Here is a 20,275-nt window from a genome sequence, read left to right as displayed (position 1 = left end):
TCTTGTAGCTGGGGGGACGAAGGGGGTCGGATAGCCCTGATCGATTCTCGATCGATCGCAATTGGATTTTCGTGCGGGTAGTGGGGCGTCTATTTGAGGCGTCGTCGCGACGCCGTGGTGCAATGCTGAGGACCAGTCGTCGCGGCGGGTCTAATCACGGGGAAAGGTGAAGTGTCGTCCGAGAGTACCAGAAGAACCAGTAATCGCAGCCAAGAGACTGTATGCTGATCGCGTTCCCGTGGCGTTTCGAACTTGCACGAGTTCACGAGTCCGAGTTCCTCAGGTGACAAACGCACCCCCATTCAGAGAGAAAATGGCAGCGGACGACCCCCTCCGGAACGAGCCGTTAATTTCCGTTGAATTCGAGGTCTTTGGCAAGGTGCAGGGTAAGGGTGAATACTTTCGTTGGTCACCTGGCGTTTCGGAAAAATTTACTTCCCTTAGAATTTCCCTTTAACCCTCCTCCTGGACGACATCGGCACGCCGTGCCGACTCTGACGATTATTTTCAAATTTTCACCATTTTTCGGTGGCTTTCTTCGAAGAGAACGATCTCGTTGCGCGTTCAAGGAAACGAAATCAAGGAAACAGCGGCGACTGTCACGTTTCCGGCCGAATCCAGTTATGTCCGTGGCGGATTAAGATTGAGAACGAAGACGGGGTAATTTAGTTGGTTATTCGGAGATCGCTGTTCTTAAGAAATCGTTCGTCGAGAATCGTCAGCGCGTGATTCACGGACGACCGTTCCGTCAACTGAGTTCGAAACGTTTCTTGGACGCGCAGAAAATCGTCTTACGGCTCGTACAAGAAGTGATTTTCCATTTTACATCCAAGTATCTTCGCAACAGCGTAATCGCGTCGCGCACGTTTTCTCGAGATTATTTGCAAAACAACGAGCTCCTGGCTCGATCGACAAGAAGCAACAAACGTTGACAGCGATACCCACGTGGGGTTGTCGATGCATTCGCTTTGATCCGCTCTTCGGACGATCGAGAAGATCGCACTGATTTTAGAGCATGATATCATGATAATTATTCCTTCTAGAAGAAGGAAACGAAGCGATCCTTTCTTTATTCCCCGTCGCCGCACGATAGTTAACGATCCAAACGAACGACTTCCAGGTGTCTACTTTCCAAAGTATGTGAGGGACATTTGCCTGCAGCTGGGAATCTGTGGCTGGGTGAAGAACAGCAAGACCGGCACGATTCTAGGAAAAATGCAAGGTCCACGGGCGTACGTCGATCAAATGTGAGTTGTGATCCATCGTCACGAGATCGTTCGCGAGCTGCCAGGCGCCGAACCGCAAACAGAATGAAAGTTCGTTTTTATTGAAATTTTATCTGCTTCTGATTGCCGAGGGAAAGAGATAACAATAAAGGCAAACTTGTCTGTCGCCGCATCCGAGAGAGTTCAAGCCTCGGTGACCCTTTCAGATTTCCTGATTCTGCTAGAATCGCACAGTAATACTTTTCAGCAACGCTGGGATGATTATAATATTAATTTTTTTACTGACGACAAGAAGACAGAAATTTGCAAATACCCTAGCTTTTCAAGTTCTATCTACTTTATCTAAGAATACAGAAGCAAAACTACCAGCAAAATTTCTAAAAAGTGGAAGGCATTATCCGTTGAAGAATCGAAAGAGGGTAGTTTTCAAAGTTCTATCTAGATTCTGGTTGCACGAGTTCAAGCAGATAGAAATGGATGACTAGTTCGGAACAGTTCTGTGGGAGGATTTCCAGAGAGTGAATCACGCTCGCAGAACACGGTGGATCATTCTTATTCGCTCGATCGTCTTCCTCGATCCCGTGAATCCGTGACACGCGCGTGCCACCGTTCGCTCAAGCCCACGGATTCTCGGCTCTCCCTTAAAAATCGCGTGACCTTAGCCGCAAATTGCCGAGTAACGGCCATTAGCTAGTTGGGCCTGACTTTAATAATGATTCTAATGAAATAATGGCGCGGGCCGCGTTGTCTCTTTCCTTCGCAGGTTGCCGGTGAATCGCATGAACTCGTCGCTGACGACTACGAAACCTAATACTCGATCTTTAATGATTTGAGTCAGCTCAAACTTCTAATCTGTGCACTGCGCTCAATTGCGCTTACTCATTTTCGTCGTAAATGCATAAAATCCGCAGTCTACTCATTGAATCGGCTGGTTCGATAGTCGGGGTGTTAAAGTAGAGTGAGCGAGTGTGTTCGAAAGTGTTTGCCCATCGCCAAACCCATGTGTAAAGCCCATCCTATACACCGGTACTATACATAGTACCTATTACACCGGAAATGAGAGGAGACAGTCGTAAACAGTGTTTCTGGCAGTGTAGAAACGCGTGCGCGGACTTGTGAATGATAAATTAGGGAACGACATCCCACGAGGTCGGTTTCGCGGTCGGATTTGCGCCGTTCGTGAACCTGAAGTTAAAGAAAATAGCTCGGTCGAGGACGAAACATCGGTTTCTGGCTTCCCCCCAAAAAGGAAATCGAACAAACCGTGTTTCTTCATTTATTTGCGCAGCTTTCTCGTCGTAGAACTACCAATTAATCCCGTGCGACTCATAAAATTGACAACATGGACTCAGAGAATGTTAATTTCATTTAACGATCAGCAGTCTGCTAATCATCGACGAACGGCTTCGAGGAGGGTCCAGGTAATCGCCGATAAAAACCGATTACGAACAAGCACCGTTCGTGGTATTGTTGTCACGGGACAGCTGATCGACTTTGAAGATCCTACTTCGATAGAGCCGCTTAAAATATCTGAACTCGGTCTGATTAGCCGCTAATTATAATTGCGGTGCATGTGAGACACCGCAACCGCGGGCCTATCGCCTGTCGCGGATAGGCGCTCGTGCAACTCACACGCTCAGACGATTGTTATTTGGCGAGTGGATGACTTTTACATGACTGTCGATTGGCGGAGAAACAACGCTCGAACAAAGTGACCCAAATAATCATCTCGCTGACCTCGCTTCGCGTAGATTCAGGGTTCCGCGTTAGAGGATTGTCCCGACACGATCCGATCGGAACGAGCGGCATTTTTCACGATTTTTTAGAGCAGTGGCTACTGTCCTCGTTAATTGATTAACAGAGGAAAGGCTTTTGAAATATTAAAGAATACTTTTTTATTCAACATTCTAGGACATGAAAGTGTAAGGAGAGTTAAGACGATTCATAAAATTGACAGTACTTTGATTTTTAAATTTGTAAGAGAAATGAAAATATTATGGGTTTGTCTGTAAATACCTGAACACGATCTGGACAGCTTTTGGAAAGAGTAGGATAATCTTGCTGAGGAAGACCTTTTCGGACCTTTTCTTGAAAGAAAAAGAACATTGCAGTGGTTACCAAAATGGATATCTAAAATAAAACAGAAAACTCCTCATTAAAACATAGTATTTTATGTGTAGAAACGTTATAAAGTAAAAAAATAAAGGTCAACTTTTAATGTAGCTCTAATTAGCTTTTGACTTATGGGTTCAATACGGTAGCAGGGGTTGAAAACAAAATTCTCGCCCAAAAGTGGGTCGCACCGTAAAAAAGTTTGAAAACTATTGATTTAAAGTGATTTTTCGAATCGTGAACTATTCCACTAAATATTGTAATTCTCTATTCCAGGACACAATGGCTGACAAACGTGGGAAGTCCTGATAGCAAGATCGATCACTGTGAGTTCTCAAACCTCGAAGCTGTCAGCAGGCTACAGTACAAAGGATTCGCCATACGTTTTTAACAGGGAATTAAATTACGATAATCTGTTACCCGAAGCATATTGGAACCCGAAACGCTTCGCGAAATTCTGGAAAGAATCCATCTTTCCAATATAAGATAGCGAAGCTCTTTTCGCGTCGAATTTAATATTACATTTTTTGTGACAGTGTAAATAATACTTTATATGAAATCGAAGTTCTTGGTAGCGTATCTCGAGTTACATATAAACATAGAGGACAATTAATATTGACCCTTTCTGGACGAGAATTTTTCAAGTTATCAAAAACATCTCCCTTGGAAAAACTAGAGAAAAATATCGACCGACCGTTACTTAAATAATTAAATTGTTTCTGTGGAAATTTAGGAATCGGCCATAATCGTCCTCGGAGGATTAAAACGTGTATATACGGTAAAGCTACGTTAATATTAATGTACATAGAACATGTTGGTTTTAAGGAGCAAATTAATTCTCATAATAGATGGATGAATTGCGTAACACTCTCTCGACAGTGTAAAATAAATATTTCTGTTGGTTCTGTACAACGAGTCTGACAAGCAAAGGACCTCAACTGTCCTACTTTGATTTTAGGAAGATTAACAATAACATTACAATTTTATTAATTAATCTCGCTAAAGCCAAAGTAAGACGACAGGGTCCGTCGCGTGAACAAATATTGATAATGTATAGTTCATTAAATATGTGTTCAAAGCAAAAACAAATTTATTGAACAGACTCTTTGCTACAGGCTAACTTTAGTTAAGTTGTTTTTTAGTAATGTCGTACATCATGATGCGCCCTCGTAGATGAACGTCGCATCTAACATCTGTTGCACGAGATGATAATCGGGATGCGTTTCAGGCAAGCACCTCGAAACTCGTCGAATCAGCTCGACGGTCTCGTCGTTCGAACAGTTTGTACAAATCACTTCCGGTATGTCCTGAAACGAGTTGATCGAATGTACGATTCTACCAATTACTAATCGTGTTTGCGGTTGTACGTTTGTGAAAGGCTTAAAATAAATTTTCTATCAGACAATATGTACCACACTCTGTAGATATAAGGTGAACGCGGGACTCAAACTGGCAACTTCCTCCCGAAGATCAGGCGTTTTCGAAAGGTACGCCATCATTCTTCTGCCAGCGATCGGTAGGAGATTGACTGCTAATTTTTCTATATCGTTCACTGCTTCTACAACCTTTCCCAGAACAATGTAAACACCTTTTAATCTCATATTGTTCCTATTAACACCAGATATACAGAGGACTAAAAGTGACTATTTTACATTACTTTACATAAACCTAGTGTTAATAGGATTTTTAATAATTATGCTGTACCAAAAGAAATTACTATTGCCGTCGAATGATCTATTAAACTTTAGCCATGGACAGACTTTCAAAAATTATGAAATAATCACCGGTAGATAATATTTTAACAACAAGCTTAAAAACCTACATCCTCCGCGAGCTGATCAAATCCATTGATATATAATTGACAGACTTGGTGTATCCTCAAATCATCGTTATTAATTTTCCACATGGAAGCTAGGGTTTGGCATCTGCTCATCCACTGGATAGCTTGCATCGAGCTCGACGCCTTGCTATCGGCGGTTTCTTGATGAATATAATCCATCGATGCGGTTATTACACGACATAAAAATTCTGTCCTCAAACTGTCCCGTTTGTCGTCCCTGTACCACGTGAGCATCACTTTATCCGTTATAGCTTGGAAGAAATGCAGTTGCACCTGTGCCGATTAACTCGAAATTAAATGCGAACTAGTTTGTTATACTTTAAGATGTAGCGACGTTTTACTCACCACAGATTCGAACAAATTGTTCAGCGGTTTGACTACTTTGAGACTAAAATGTGCCATCATGTACAAGACATTGGCTAATTGTATATGTAAAATTAGCAGGTCGTACCAAGCCGGTGCTTGGGAAATCGCTAACGCGGCAAACGGCTGTGGACCGGAAGTACAACCGTCCCATAATTCCTCCGACTTCACCGCACCGGTATCTCCTGCCTCCAACACCTCCGCCTAAAGCAATTAGTTAGTTAACGCATTAACCATTTATTAACTATTTATCGGTTATGTTATCAGTTGTGTTAACCACAAACTTACATCGATGAATATTTCCAAGAACGCCACACAGTTCTCTAAAAATACAACCGTCTGTGAATCGGTCAAGCCTACTTCCTGAACACATAGCCTCTCTTTCGGTAGCTTGCCAAGCTTATTAATTAATTTTGTGACAGACTCCATTCTCTTCTTTATGTGAACGGACCATAACAGACAGCAAACACCTTATCAAAAAATCCATTTAATTGTAAAAAAACACTGAAGATCCGCAGTCTACGCATGACATATATAACTATGAAATAACTTACCATGCCTCATCTGTTTCATCGGTATCTGCTGTAAAACAATTAATGCGCTTTCAAGGGACTTCATTTGAGAAATATCCTTATTCCACGACATGGCGAACTCCCAGCACACGTTGGCTAATAAAACGCTGCTCGTCAAACTATATGGAAAATGACGCTTTAACAACGCGATACGTTCTGAAAATTTCACACGGTTTTGAAAAGAATTCTTGCAGATCTGTACGTTAAGGGAAATCAAAGTACAGTGGAGTATATCACCTAAAATACTTGTAGTGGCAGTTTGATCGTCTTTTACTTTAGTGTCGGTTTCAATACATGGCAATGGGGGTGATTCGTCTAACTGTGGTTCATCGGATTCGATATCTGATAGTTGAGCTGGATCTATACCCGTTGAAACGATCCATTTTGCGACTATCTCGGACACGAAGCCTGGAAAAATAATGGTAATTTATTGACGTAGAAAAATTCTTGAACAATGACAGAAATGTTTCAGAAATATATGGGGCAGAGACAGTACGTACCTTTTCCTTTCGACAGAACCGATCCTAAAGAAATATCGACTTTGATGAACGGTAGAGCGAAAAATTGCGTTGTCTCGTCCGAAGGTTGCATCTGACTGAAACACAGTACATGCACATTGCAATTTGCAGTTGTCTTCATCCGGAATATACGGTTATATTGCTCACCTCACAATCGCGTCTAAAATTGTAATGTCCTCGAGGTTTCCAATATACAATGTAAATTGACAATTATCTTTACTAAGATTCTCCCATTCGCTTGTCAAGTTGTACGCATCGTCACTCGATTTTGTGCCGGATGCAGGCTCCTTTACTTCCTCTACATCTTTTGAATCGTTTCTATTTTGATTAGCATCTGTTTCGTTACAGCTATTGTCTTCAGTTTTACTAGCACCCTTCTCTCTGTGTTTCTCCAAAAACGTAGCAACTGCTCTACATGCCAATGCAGCGGTGAGGGCATTGAATGGGTTCGTGGATTCCGAGAGAATGGTCCGAACATTTTTCCACCATAAAGATACCTCATTCTTTTCGCTGCACATTTCTTCAACGTCTGCAGACACAAAAGTCCAATTACAGTAGCAATATCAGACTTAAATTACCTTTAACACTAAATTTACCACCACTGGTCTTTTTATAAAAGACACCGATTACTTTTAAGGCTCGGTAGGTTTAGTGCTAAATCGGAAGAAATTTCATGAAATAAATCATACAGTGCAAGAGGTAGTTAATAATAGCCTTTTAGATCTTACTGTTCATCGAACAAATGGCGTTTAAAAGCACCACTAGTTGTTTTAATTCTAGTCCTAGACACATCTTCTTTTTCCTATTCAACCAGTAGATTAAAGCAAACTCCATCAAGACAAAAGGCTGAATTTTACTGTTCAGAGCAGTTTCTCTCCAAGCTTCAATTCTATCATTCGAGTATATACATCCTTCATACATTAATTGCGCTAAAAATCACATTGAAAAAGAAAAAACATTAATTGTGACAACGGCGAATGTAACACATATACTTCACATGACAAGTTGCATTGCTTACAAACTTGAAATTTCTTCTCCGACTTTATGTTCTTCTTAGCATTCACCAAACCTGGAACCCCGAACTCAAAGCACGATAAGAAGTTCAAGAAAATTCTTCCATTTTCTTTGAACTTTACTTTGGTTTCCCCTCTGGGGCTTGAGCATTTAAAATTATTTATCGTATCAAATAACTTATAAATCCTATGCACTTCCATTTCGGAAGTTAATAAAATTGACGCTAGTTCTGTACTGCTAAGATCCTCGTCGCTAGTGAAATTATGATCTCCAAGACTATCGAATTGCGATTGAACATGTTTATAAAATTTAATCACTTGTTGCAACTGCGTTGTTAGAATTTCCAATGTTTTCTCTGTGGGTTCCATCTCTTCTTTGTCTGAAACAAGCAAGCTATGCACTGTCCTAAATTTCTACAAAAATATAGTATCTATAAATAATTGTACCATGTTCATCAGGTTTCTTAGTAAAGCAGTTCGTGGCCGCGAGCAAAGCATCAGGTATAATGTGTTTATTTATCATCAACATTTCTATCGTTTGTACTTTCATTTCGTTAGTCTTCAAGTCTGTACATATACTAGTAATTTCGGAGACTAGTTTCTCATTGTCGAACTCTTCTTCGCGCAAGAACGTCTTTAATTTTCTCAATAGATGAATATCGCGCGCTCTCTTTCCATTTTTGCTCGTAAGAGAGAAATGGAATGGGACAGTGATTTCCTTTAAACCTCCCAGCGGATCCATGAAAACACACGAATATTGAGGCTTGTTCTTCGGCAAATGTGCGTTATCGTTTGTACCGAGAAGTCCGTAATTGATATAGAGTAATCTGTAGAAAGATACGAGAATTTTTTTTTTCGACATAGGTAGTAACGAAAAAAAATGTTATTTAATGTAATTACGCCACCCACCGTCCATGCTTGCTAGCAGTGAACGTCGTGATCTTAGGACCTTGTTGAGTACTCCATATATCTATAACTCCCTTTTTAGGAGCATAAATAACTAGAAACAACGCGGTACGCAAATGTGACGTTTGTTTAAATTTAGTAAATGCCTTATTCACGTCAGAATGTTTCTCCTCTTCCACTTCGATCCATCCGCATTGTGCGTCACGATATCCCTTCCACATTCTTACCGCTACACCGCGTCTATTGTCTATCAATAATACTCTACCCATTGCATCTGATACTACTGACAACATCTTATTTGGACTGGACACCACCGAATAGCCTTCGCGTGTAATATCGCTCAGACCAAATCTACAAGTCATTGGCTCGACTGGTTCATGTGTGCTAGTTTTGGGAGCCTCGGGGGAAACATGATTTTTCGAGTTTCCCCAACTAAGTGGAAGCCAACTAAAAGAGAAAACATGTCAGACATATTTTGTAGCAATTAGAAAGCAAAGACGCTAGCAAATAAAACTCTACAAATGTCACTAGTACACTATCAATCAGACTTGGGCATTCTTCGAATAGTACATATGAAAAATATTGAAAAGTGTTGGATATCATCTTATATGGCTGAATATTATTTTACACATGAAAATAACTTTTTTCTAGATTGTCTTTTATTTAGCTATCAAATGATATCATTTGTTATTTCATTGCAAATAAAATGTGCCCAAGCCTGTTATGAATTATATGAGGAACTTAGCAGCACTCTTACGGGTGATATATATCTCCTGACACTAAATGCATAACATTAATACATTATGCAACACTCACGGAACAGCAGTTCCAATAGCATTCGCTAATTTGCTGGCCATTGCTAATGCTACATCGGATAACACCGGAGCCGTACCACCTTCCAATGCATAATGAAAACCAACAAACGGTCTTTTGCCAGTTGCAAGAACCAGATTGTGTTGAGGTGCACTTGATCTGTAAGACGCATTATATCCGCCGCATAGCGAAGCAGTCATTAAATGGTCAAAACTATTTACAGACGTAGTGCCAATTACTTCAGAGTCATTTACAATATCCTGATTTCTGTAGCCCCACTTCTTGTAAGATAAGTTTGTGATTGGTGGTAGGTCATCGCAATTTGCTTTCACTATAATAATAAAACATTGATGTAGATACAAGATAAATGTAATTTCGATTTATTTTGTCATGTACCTCTAGCCAAATGATTTCTGCAGGCCCGTAGCGTTGAAAACAAAGGAAAACCTTGTAACAGGCACAAAACACTGTTGTAAATTACATGTACTTCTTCAGCTAAACCGGTATCGCCTGCATGTTTTGGCGAACGGAAAGACTGGCATTTTAATCCTATGACTGGTTCATTATGAAGTTGCTCTCCTAATAGTAATGCACCTGTCTGAATGAAGTACAGACATTTTGATAATAGCAAAATAAATTTAAGTTAGCTAGCGTATTCACACCTTACAGGGTAAACACCACTTACTTCGGTGTAAAACCTAATAAAACCAGTGTTGAAACCAACAATAATGCATGTCCAATCTGGATTACTGCCACCACTGGCTTTACCCAAAGAGAGTAGAGGTAAACAGATCACGGATGTTACCCATTCGCTAAAAAACACTTTCAATATATGGACATATTTTCAAACGAATTCGTAAAGTTAACAAGACAGCAAACTTGGTAGGTAGCATAACGAAGACTTACTTTGGCTCTCTTGCTATTTCCCCGTACCATATCATATGGAATTTGTTCTTTGTCTCATTGGGCTCTAAAGAATCCCATCTTGCTGATACAGAATGAAAATGTACATTGAATTACGAATCTTATGCTTTATGTTACAGGAAATAATAAAAATAATGAAAATATGATTATATAAGGATTATATGTATAAATAGGTGAAATAATACGTACAAATTAATATGATCATCTTTGTATTATATGCCATGGCGAGGACATCTCCCGTCGACGACAGCGATATAAAACAATCTTGCAGTGGCAACTCATTTTGCGGAATGTCAACTGGAAAAACGTAATATCGACGTTTGACATTTCCAGTAGATGACAGAACGAAAAATCTGAAAACTTACATCTCCTGGAAGATTCTCCAAAAAGTACTTCCTTTATGTTACTCGTATTAATCAGGTTCGCTATCCCCTTGATCTGACAGGACATGTCTGATCGATTACATAAATAATAATGATTCTGCAAACAGCTCTTTCGATGTTTTATCTGTCCGAGGTTGTAAATAGTATACGGTCGAGAGCGGTCAGGCTGAAAACAAGACGTTGACAAAGCTGATACGCATGTTCGACGGACAGCTAATACGTTCGTCAATGTCGTATGTTTGCGCACGGGATAGTATGTATATGTATTGCAGAGATTCTTCGTCTCAGAATTGACTAATCGCGAAGAAATATACGTCGGCGAATATGTGTGTATTATCAGAGTTTCCGGCGTATCGATAATACCCGATCGAAAAATGAGAAGGCAAGAACAAAACGAACGATTATATTAATAGACAACGTCGCGTTATGATTCGTTGACGCTGATGGAAAACGTTCCTTCCATGCGAAACGTTTTCAAGCAAAGTTTCGAGTCAAAATGGAGAACACGTGTTGCATGACATCACGTGACGTAATTCGCGACGTTTCAGAAACAGCCGCTAGAATTTTTCTGATTGGCGGAGACAGATCGTTAGGACCAATGGGACGTGCCGTTTCTCCGCAATGGTCCGCGTAACGTGTTCAGCCATTTTGTTATTATTTTCGAAAATCTTTAGGTTGGGTTTGAGGAGCGCGTAACGTGATCAAGTTTTCACGTTTCTCATTGATAGCCGCGGCCAAAACGACACGAAACGACGCATGAGATTTAAAAAAGAGGGTTACAACGAACAACGGCCTCGGTGGGTATCGTACATTTACGCGTACGAGAAGCACTCGCTGACGATCGTCGGGAGAAACGAACCAGACACAGGAGAGTACGGGAGCGAGAGAACGTGCGAGAGATAGATAGAGTATCGAGAGAAAGAAAGAGAGAGAGGTAGAGAGAGAGAGAGAGAGAGAGAGAGAGAGAGAATGAGACGGTGAGGAACAGCGAGAGAGTGTGTGAAACGAGGAACGAAATTGGTCGCGCGCGGGAATCAGCGGTTGTTGTGTGTTTGGCCTTTTTCTGCTTGTGATTTATTGCGAGAGATTGTGATTGCTGGTGCGAGACGTGTGTTTTTTTTACTTGAGAATTGAGAATCCACGTGCGGGAGTCGATGCGGTACGTTGAAACGTCGTTCGCGACACTTTTCTGCATCCGATAACGACGCAATGAGTAAAGTGCACCCGGACAACAAAAACCAACGAATCCCGATGATCCGTTTAACGATATTTTTACGCGGCCGCTGTTCTTCCTTTCCACGCGATCGAACGTACCACGTGAAACACTTTTCCGCACTGAATTTACTAACGTCGTACATGATAAATCTCTACATAACCTTGTTTGCAATTGTCAAATGTAGGTTAGGTCGAACGGTCGCAGTGCGGTGACCTCCCTCGCGTACACGTTAACTGCGATTTCCTCGGTTATTATTGCTTCGGCTCGGTCTCGTTCTTTACACCGTGCTCGAGTTTTTTCACCGGTGTCTACGTAACCCGTCCCGAACCGGGACGCGGGACCGTTCTTCTACGGAAGCAAAACAATTAGTCGATGCTCTTGCCTTTTCCTCCGAGTTCTTATTGTGTGTCCTGTTTCTCTGTAAAATCGTGCTGTTTCGAAACAAATGTTTCTTAATCCTAACGAAGCATTTTCCAACAGATCAGTGTTCACAGCTCGCTTCTATGCTGTTGACTGTCTTGTTCAATTTAACAATGAGAACATTCGCTTTACCGAATTTTTATACAATTCCAGTCTTTTCGGTTTGTTTCTATTTTCGATTACTACCATTGTAAATATGGTACTTTCTAATGTTTACGTCTGATTATAGCTTTCCACGCGTTATGTACTTTAGTCGAATTGATCCCAATCGATTACATGGATGTTAATTGTTTTCAGATAGAGTGTATGAGAATTGAAAGATTTACAATAAACAATGACAACTTTGGCAGAACAAGCATCCAAGCTTTTAGATTTTAATCAGAAGCTTGACATAACGCTTCTCGATAATGTAGTAGGTTGTATGTATAATGGAATAGGCGAGCAACAAAAGCTTGCACAGGAAGTATTAACCACACTTAAGGAACATCCAAATGCATGGACACGTGTAGATACTATTCTAGAATATTCACAGGTAATCTAGCATATTCTCATTCATTGTTTGTCGACGAAACACGAGTAAACTTCCATACTGATAGACACAAATCTTTCTATATAGAACCAACAAACAAAGTATTATGCTTTACAAATATTGGAACAAGTAATAAAGACACGATGGAAAGTATTACCACGAAATCAGTGTGAGGGTATAAAAAAGTATATTGTAGGGCTTATTATAAAAACAAGCAGTGATCCAGAAACAATGGAAGCACAAAAAGTTTACCTCAATAAACTCAATATGATTTTAGTTCAGGTAAGTGAGAACTAATTTCTCTTTACGAAATGGAAGCAAGTATTAACTTTCTGATACTAACGAAGCGTATTGTCTTTGTCCTTGCTTGTAGGTTTTAAAACGAGAATGGCCAAAAAATTGGGAATCCTTTATCGGTGATATTGTTGGAGCAAGCAAAACAAACGAAAGCCTTTGTCAAAACAATATGACAATTTTGAAATTGCTATCAGAAGAAGTGTTTGACTTTTCTAGTGGACAAATGACACAAACAAAAGCGAAACACTTAAAGGACACGATGTGTAGTGAATTCTCACAAATTTTTCAACTTTGTCAATATGTTTTGGATAACTCGCAAAATATTCCTCTGGTATTGGTCACGTTAGAAACTCTCTTAAAATTTTTAAATTGGATCCCCCTTGGATATATTTTTGAAACGAAATTGATAAACACTTTAGTATTCAAGGTAATTTAAATCGTCTATTATGTTAATGTCCGTGCTCGAATAACATCCGGTACAATCATCGTTTTTATCTTCTATTGTAGTTCTTGAACGTACCCATATTCAGAAACGTCACGTTGAAATGCTTGACCGAAATTGCTGCTCTCACAGCGACAACATACGACGATGTGTTTGTAATGTTATTTGTTAACGTGATGAGACAGTTGGAGCAATTACTACCGCTCGATACTAACATACGCGAGGCATACGCAGCTGGTCAAGATCAAGAACAGAATTTTATTCAAAACTTAGCGATATTTTTATGTACATGTTTGAAGGAACATGGCCCGTTTATAGAGAAAAAACAGCTAAACGAAATGCTGCTCAAGGCATTGCATTATCTCTTGTTGATTTCCGAAGTCGAGGAGGTTGAAATATTTAAAATCTGTTTGGAATATTGGAGTTCATTAGCGATCGATTTATATAGATTCGTGGCACCGTCACCAGTATTTGTCGCTAAATCGATAACAATCCCGTCTAGAAGACTATTCTATTGTCCAGTTTTGACGAAGGTACGATACATTATGATCAGCAGAATGGCTAAACCGGAAGAAGTTCTTGTTGTAGAGAACGAAAACGGAGAAGTCGTCAGAGAGTTTATGAAGGATACCGACTCTATTAGTTTATATAAAAATATGAGAGAGACTCTCGTGTATCTTACCCATCTTGATCATCTGGACACCGACAGAATAATGACAGAGAAGTTACAGAATCAAGTAAACGGCACGGAATGGTCCTGGAAGAATCTCAATGCAGTGAGTAATCTTTCACAGTATCGTGTAATACGTTCTTTTTGTCAAAGAATTCGATTCAACTAACAATTTCTGTGATTCTTTTGTTAGTTATGTTGGGCAATAGGTAGTATTTCGGGTGCTATGCACGAAGAAGATGAGAAACGCTTTTTAGTAACTGTGATCAAGGACCTTCTTGGTCTTTGTGAACAGAAAAAAGGCAAAGATAATAAAGCTATCATCGCTAGCAATATTATGTATGTAGTTGGGCAATATCCAAGATTTCTCAGAGCACATTGGAAGTTTTTAAAGACTGTTGTAAATAAACTATTTGAATTTATGCATGGTAAAAACATTTTATTATTAGTATGCAGTTACCGAAAACAATGGCATTGTAATGGCATTGCTTTTACACGTGTCCGGTTCGCGTTACTAATGAACATTGCTTGTAGAAACACATGATGGTGTGCAAGATATGGCCTGTGACACGTTTATAAAAATAGCACTGAAGTGCAGGCGACATTTCGTGACAGTACAATTAGGAGAATCAGTACCATTTATCGAAGAAATTCTTTCTACAGTCAGTAGTATCATCTGTGACCTTCAAACACAACAGGTAAGACGAACAGAATTGACAAGAAGACAACGTTAATGTTAAATTACTCGCATGGTCATCAGTGGGTCTTTCTAGACCCAGACATTTCTATACTAATATCTATAGAAAAATCGTGCGAGGGTTAAATCGTTTAAAAATGCTTCTTACACTAAATCTCTGCTCGATTAGGTACATACCTTCTACGAAGCAGTTGGTTATATGATAAGTGCACAGACGGATACAGTAGTTCAAGAACAACTGATAGAAAAGTATATGCTTCTACCAAATCAAGTTTGGGATGATATCATAAGTCAAGCATCTAAAGTAAGCGAAACGAGATCAAAGTTTATTGTGTAACGAATCGTATGTTGTTCGTTCATTAAAAACATTTTGTTTTTCAGAATGTAGATGTGTTAAAAGACCAAGAAGCTGTAAAACAACTTGGTAGCATTTTAAAAACAAATGTTAGGGCTTGCAAAGCTCTCGGGCATCCGTACGTGATACAATTAGGAAGAATATATTTAGATATGTTGAACGTTTATAAGGTGAATTTCCAACTATGGAGTCTTAACACGTTATCTACCGGAAGCCTATTAATAGGATTTTCAATAATTGTGTTCTACAGAAAGGAAGGATAAAAATCTCCTTTCACATAATAATAATACGAAACGAAATTATTAGATTCCATTACTGGGTACGACTAGTCGATAACAATGAACTTCCAAAAATTATAAAATAATGGCCGACAGATAATGTGTTAATTGTATACGAAATTTTTTTGTAAAAGGATGAATATTTACGTTGCTTTTTTCCAGGTTATGAGTGAAAATATAAGTGCTGCAATAGCTTTGAACGGTGAAGTAGTAATGGAACAATCTTTAATTAAGAGTATGAGAGTAGTGAAAAAGGAGACATTAAAATTGATCTCAGATTGGATCAGCAGAACGAACGATGACCAAATGGCAAGCTTTGTTTCTTTATTCGTTACAGACAGTGGTTGCGATCGAAGTACAGTTATATTATATGTCCACGATTACAGGTTTCAGAAAACTTTATACCACCGTTATTAGACGCTGTGTTGTTGGATTATCAAAAGACGAATGTTCATTGTGCTCGAGAACCGGAGGTGTTAAGTGCTATGGCCATTATCGTAAATAAATTAGAGGATTACATTACCTGTGAAATACCGAAAATATTTGATGCTGTGTTTGAGTGTACTCTAGAAATGATTAACAAAGATTTTGAGGAATTCCCTGAGCACAGAACGAATTTCTTTTTACTTCTACAGGTATCAGTACCAGAAGATAAGACGTCGCCTATATCCTTCTTTATTGTTATGTATAGTATTTAATTCTTTTTCGTTTTAGGCTGTAAATATGTACTGTTTCCCTGCATTTCTTGTAATTCGACCAGCACAATTCAAACTTGTTCTCGACTCGATCATCTGGGCTTTCAAACACACGATGAGAAACGTCGCAGATACAGGGTTGCAAATACTTCATCAACTTTTACAAAACGTTGAAAGCGAGCCGGCAGCTCAGAACTTCTATCGAACATATTTCACAGATATTCTTCAACACATATTTAGCGTAGTTACAGACTCATCTCATATAGCAGGTATAGTTGTATGAACATCATTCGAAATTTGTTGAATAATTCAATAATCGTATATCGAACATATTAGAACACGCCCCGTAAACTTAGTGTTAATTTAATATTGTTTTCGTGTGATTAATCTATTGGTACGAATGTCTAGGCCTTACTATGCATGCCACTATCCTGGCGTACATGTTCTCATTGGTTGAACTCGGACGAATTCAGGTGCCATTGGGACCTATACCAGACAATGTATTATACGTTCAAGAATTCGTTGCAAGATTGCTTAAAGCAGCATTTCCACACTTGACTGATAATCAGATTAAAATCACTGTACAAGGTTTATTTAATCTTAACCAAAATATCCCAGCATTCAAGGAACATCTTAGAGATTTCCTTGTTCAAATTAGAGTAAGTGAAAAAATGAGAGTAGGTCTTTTTATGATTTTTTGTCACGGTCATATCGATGAGAATACATATGTTCACGTTTATTCTCGCAGGAGTACACCGGTGAAGATGACTCTGATCTCTACTTGGAAGAGCGGGAAAATGCGTTGCGATTGGCTCAGGAAGAGAAAAGACGACAACAAATGGCCGTTCCGGGACTACTTAATCCTCACGACATACCAGAAGAAATGCAGGACTGAATTGCCAGTCGTCTTCGTTACTTCTTTCCTGCACATCTCAATGAGAAACATTCTGTTACAGAGACTATCGTATCTTTTGATCTGCAATTTCCCCCACATGTACCACAACTACCATCAAAATGGATATACGTCATTATATACTTTTTAAAGCCAAGATTACAATATAACATTCTTGTTAAGGAGGTAAGCCCGAAACGTGGTAATTGTTTGTCTGTTATGCGATTTTAATAGAATTAAAACTTCTGTTGTGGGTAACAAGTGAGTGTGTGCTGAACAATACTATTTAATGTAATTTAAAAAAAAAAAGGGAAAAAATAACGAAAGAAAGAAAAAAAAACAATTTTTAAATACCGGTATTTAAGAAAAAATTTACTACGAATTCGAGATGGTGTACGAATGGATGCGCACTGAAAGCGTTTGATAACGATGGAACAATAACTACACGTGGTAGCTATATTTGTTGTTCGTAGAAAGAAAAATTCTGTTGCATATTTTTATACATAAGTTATGCCTATGTGATTCACGATTGTTTGAAAACAGTTACATGTATTATATTATAAATCTCGTTCAGTTGTAATTATTAATCGATAATCGTACTGCAACAGAATTCAATTTGATAGTACGTAGGGGATGCAGCTTTCTAAGATACATTAAATTTAAATTGGGATATCTTGAACATATTATATATGTATGCATAAAATAGTATTGTTTCAACAAATTTAGAGGATGTTACACGTATATGTGAGTTTTTATCTGCATAAAGTTGTATGGTAATGCTATTATTATTACTATATATAGATATATAGAAATATAGATATATATGATACATTGCAAGTCACATGGAGGATTTTTGTAAATTAAACGAAACTTCACACATCGCATTTGTTTAGGCTTCACTTTTTCTAATAATTCCTATGTACTCGTAGATTTATTATAAAATATATTCAGGGTAAAATAGTATATATTTTTGTTATATTTAACAAATACAATTTATTTCAAAAAGAAAAACAAGAATTCTGAAAAGTCTGGATCGTTTTAATGTATCAGTGTATTTTCTTCTCGAAGTATTCTTGCAATTCAAATCATTCACATATATATATATATAAATACGTATATTTTACACATTTTGCTTTATGGGGGAAATAGCCATTACTATATCTCTTAGCTGACAAAAAATTTTGGTTTCTTTTCTTCGTAAAATGTTCTTTTATTTAGTTTCTTTTAGTATGCGAACCAGCTTCTCTGAAGAATAGATGTGTATTTGCTACCAGTTTTCTAAATGCAATTGTGAAGCATTTGACTGAATATAGATAAAATGAAATAGTAAAAAAAAAATATTTTCCATAAGTGTTGTATCCTTTCTACAATGTGCAGTATAGTATTATATTAGACGAGGTTCAACGATGTTCGAGGTTTGAACACTTCCAAATTGTTTTCAAATGCGATTTTCTGTTAACCGTTTCTTTTTGTAGATATTTCTTTAGATCTTTCTTTAGTTGTAATAATTTCTTCTAACAACAGTTCTGAAATTTCTTAAGTACTCTTTGGAACCCAAACAACAAAGAAAGGCAGATTTTCTCTGATCGTTCGAGCTTGCCTCCGTCAACGTAAACGCTACAGGTGCTTCGACTTACAAATCACAAATAATCTTGACTTAATACGTGTTTATCATTGGTACATGGTCTACAGAGAAAAAAAACTGTGAAGGTAGTAATGACTAAATAAATTTTATAAAAAAAAACAGATGGAAACTGAGAAACTCCTTTTGAGAACGTGACGTGTTACAAGAATGCAGAAGAAGAAGTAAAACGCTTGGCGCGAATTAAAAGAATTGTTTCCCATCGTTCACGAACATTGAAAATTGCTTCTATCGTGCAACCGAATTCATTGCTCGTGGGAAGGCGATTATTAGCCGCGAAAGATAAAAGGAAAAAAAATACTTACCGCTTGTGTCGCACTGTTTTTTTTTCTCGGGATTACGAAAAGTGAGAATAAAAATCAATGCCGCCACAGGAACGAAACAGATGTGCGTACCGTTATTGCATTTTTATGAGAACATCAACGATTTGTATCATACAAGAACAAAAAAAGATGAAAGAAATGAATCAATGAGTGTGTAGCTTTGCTTGGAACCTTGAAGCCATTACATTTGATACTATGCGACTCGGGTCTCAAGCTAGGCCGCTATGACTGCAAGACAGAAGAAAAATAGCATAATGAAGGAAAAAGAATCAATGCCATTTTTTATTTTGTTCTCCACATCGGTAGGCTGTATTTATTTGCAACCGCTTTGGCAAAAAAAGGGAGGATAAATTTGACAGTAATTTTTTTCACAAGATTCGTACTACATACATACACACACAGGGACAGACAACAGACAGACAGACATTACACACTTTGTAAAACTTTTGTCGTAAAACAAGAGAAAGAGGAAAAAATATTATTTGTATGGATAGATGTAATAAGTTACAAAATGTATTTAGTCATACATAGTTGTATGTGATAAGACTACATGTAATGAGGAAAGTGCTTAAAGAGTCGTAAGATATCGAAGTAATAATCGTATCTAAAATAAATCTGCCACTAAATGTTTTTATAAGCTGTTCGTTTGTTATAAGAGAGTCCTAAATTTAGCAAGAGGTTTTTACGGTATAAGTAATTTTGGACGTAAATAAGTACAGCTAAGACACAGAAAAAACGGGGACCAAAAGTAACCGTTATGTCCAAAATTTTTATTAAAAAAAAAATTCACAACAGAAATTGTTTTTTCGTTTAAGATCAGGATAAAAAATGTCTATTTTCAAATGTTTCATCGTTGGCGACAGCTACTACTGATTAGAGGAATTTATTTTGGTTGCTTGCAATAGTGATTATTAGTTATTCAAACCAAAAATTGTACATAAAAAGTGAATTATAAAACCGAAAATTTAATTGATAGAATCCAACTAAAATAATTATGTATGACCGAAGTATATATAAATTTCCCTCACTGATGATTATTGTGACTAACCGAAATAAATTTCCCTCATCGATGACTACCGGCAATGAACAAATTTTTTCTGTTGTTTACAATTATTTTTTATAAGAAAAAAATTTTAATTAAAAAAATAA

At 38.1% G+C, this 20,275-nt stretch overlaps 3 protein-coding genes across 12 annotated transcripts; 2 read left to right on the top strand and 1 right to left on the bottom strand.

Annotated features, from left to right (window-relative positions):
* Positions 1–142: 142 nt before the first annotated feature.
* On the top strand, positions 143–4,268 carry LOC143362522 (acylphosphatase-2). Its single transcript, XM_076802770.1, has 3 exons — positions 143–386; positions 1,121–1,247; positions 3,615–4,268. The coding sequence occupies exons 1-3, from the start codon at positions 314–316 to the stop codon at positions 3,727–3,729; spliced, it is 315 nt and encodes a 104-aa protein (XP_076658885.1). The 5' UTR covers positions 143–313; the 3' UTR covers positions 3,730–4,268.
* Positions 4,269–4,410: 142 nt separating this feature from the next.
* Rab3-gap (Rab3 GTPase activating protein) lies at positions 4,411–11,178 on the bottom strand. Of its 6 annotated transcripts, none has more exons than XR_013083654.1 (19): positions 10,653–11,178; positions 10,477–10,584; positions 10,270–10,351; positions 10,049–10,175; positions 9,760–9,961; positions 9,367–9,694; positions 8,554–8,997; positions 8,092–8,471; positions 7,650–8,024; positions 7,360–7,560; positions 6,779–7,160; positions 6,614–6,708; positions 6,351–6,521; positions 6,096–6,269; positions 5,830–6,011; positions 5,524–5,745; positions 5,161–5,451; positions 4,751–4,946; positions 4,411–4,645 (listed from the first exon to the last, which is right to left on the bottom strand). XR_013083654.1 is itself a non-coding variant. In XM_076802759.1 (19 exons), exons 1-19 carry the CDS (start codon positions 10,735–10,737, stop codon positions 4,493–4,495), a joined length of 4,155 nt encoding a protein of 1,384 aa, XP_076658874.1. In that variant the 5' UTR covers positions 10,738–11,178; the 3' UTR covers positions 4,411–4,492. The 6 variants fall into 6 exon arrangements, 5 of the variants coding, with proteins under 5 accessions (XP_076658874.1, XP_076658873.1, XP_076658875.1 ...); XM_076802759.1 differs by having other exon boundaries at positions 4,751–4,903; XM_076802758.1 differs by having other exon boundaries at positions 4,751–4,903; positions 6,096–6,521.
* Positions 11,179–11,315: 137 nt separating this feature from the next.
* Positions 11,316–19,592, top strand: Emb (exportin-1 emb). 5 transcript variants are annotated; one of them, XM_076802767.1, is made up of 14 exons: positions 11,316–11,467; positions 12,608–12,838; positions 12,923–13,117; positions 13,209–13,559; positions 13,640–14,350; positions 14,438–14,672; positions 14,779–14,942; positions 15,111–15,245; positions 15,323–15,466; positions 15,737–15,883; positions 15,961–16,209; positions 16,289–16,538; positions 16,678–16,928; positions 17,018–19,592. In XM_076802767.1, the coding sequence occupies exons 2-14, from the start codon at positions 12,641–12,643 to the stop codon at positions 17,162–17,164; spliced, it is 3,177 nt and encodes a 1,058-aa protein (XP_076658882.1). In that variant the 5' UTR covers positions 11,316–11,467; positions 12,608–12,640; the 3' UTR covers positions 17,165–19,592. The 5 variants fall into 5 exon arrangements, with proteins under 5 accessions (XP_076658882.1, XP_076658879.1, XP_076658880.1 ...); XM_076802764.1 differs by having other exon boundaries at positions 12,604–12,838; XM_076802765.1 differs by lacking the exon at positions 11,316–11,467 and adding an exon at positions 11,612–11,829.
* The last annotated feature ends 683 nt before the right edge of the window (positions 19,593–20,275 follow it).

Source organism: Halictus rubicundus, chromosome 17 (assembly GCF_050948215.1).
Source record: "Halictus rubicundus isolate RS-2024b chromosome 17, iyHalRubi1_principal, whole genome shotgun sequence".
NCBI classification, from domain to species: Eukaryota; Metazoa; Arthropoda; class Insecta; order Hymenoptera; family Halictidae; genus Halictus; species Halictus rubicundus.
This window is presented reverse-complemented; position numbering and strand designations above follow the sequence as displayed.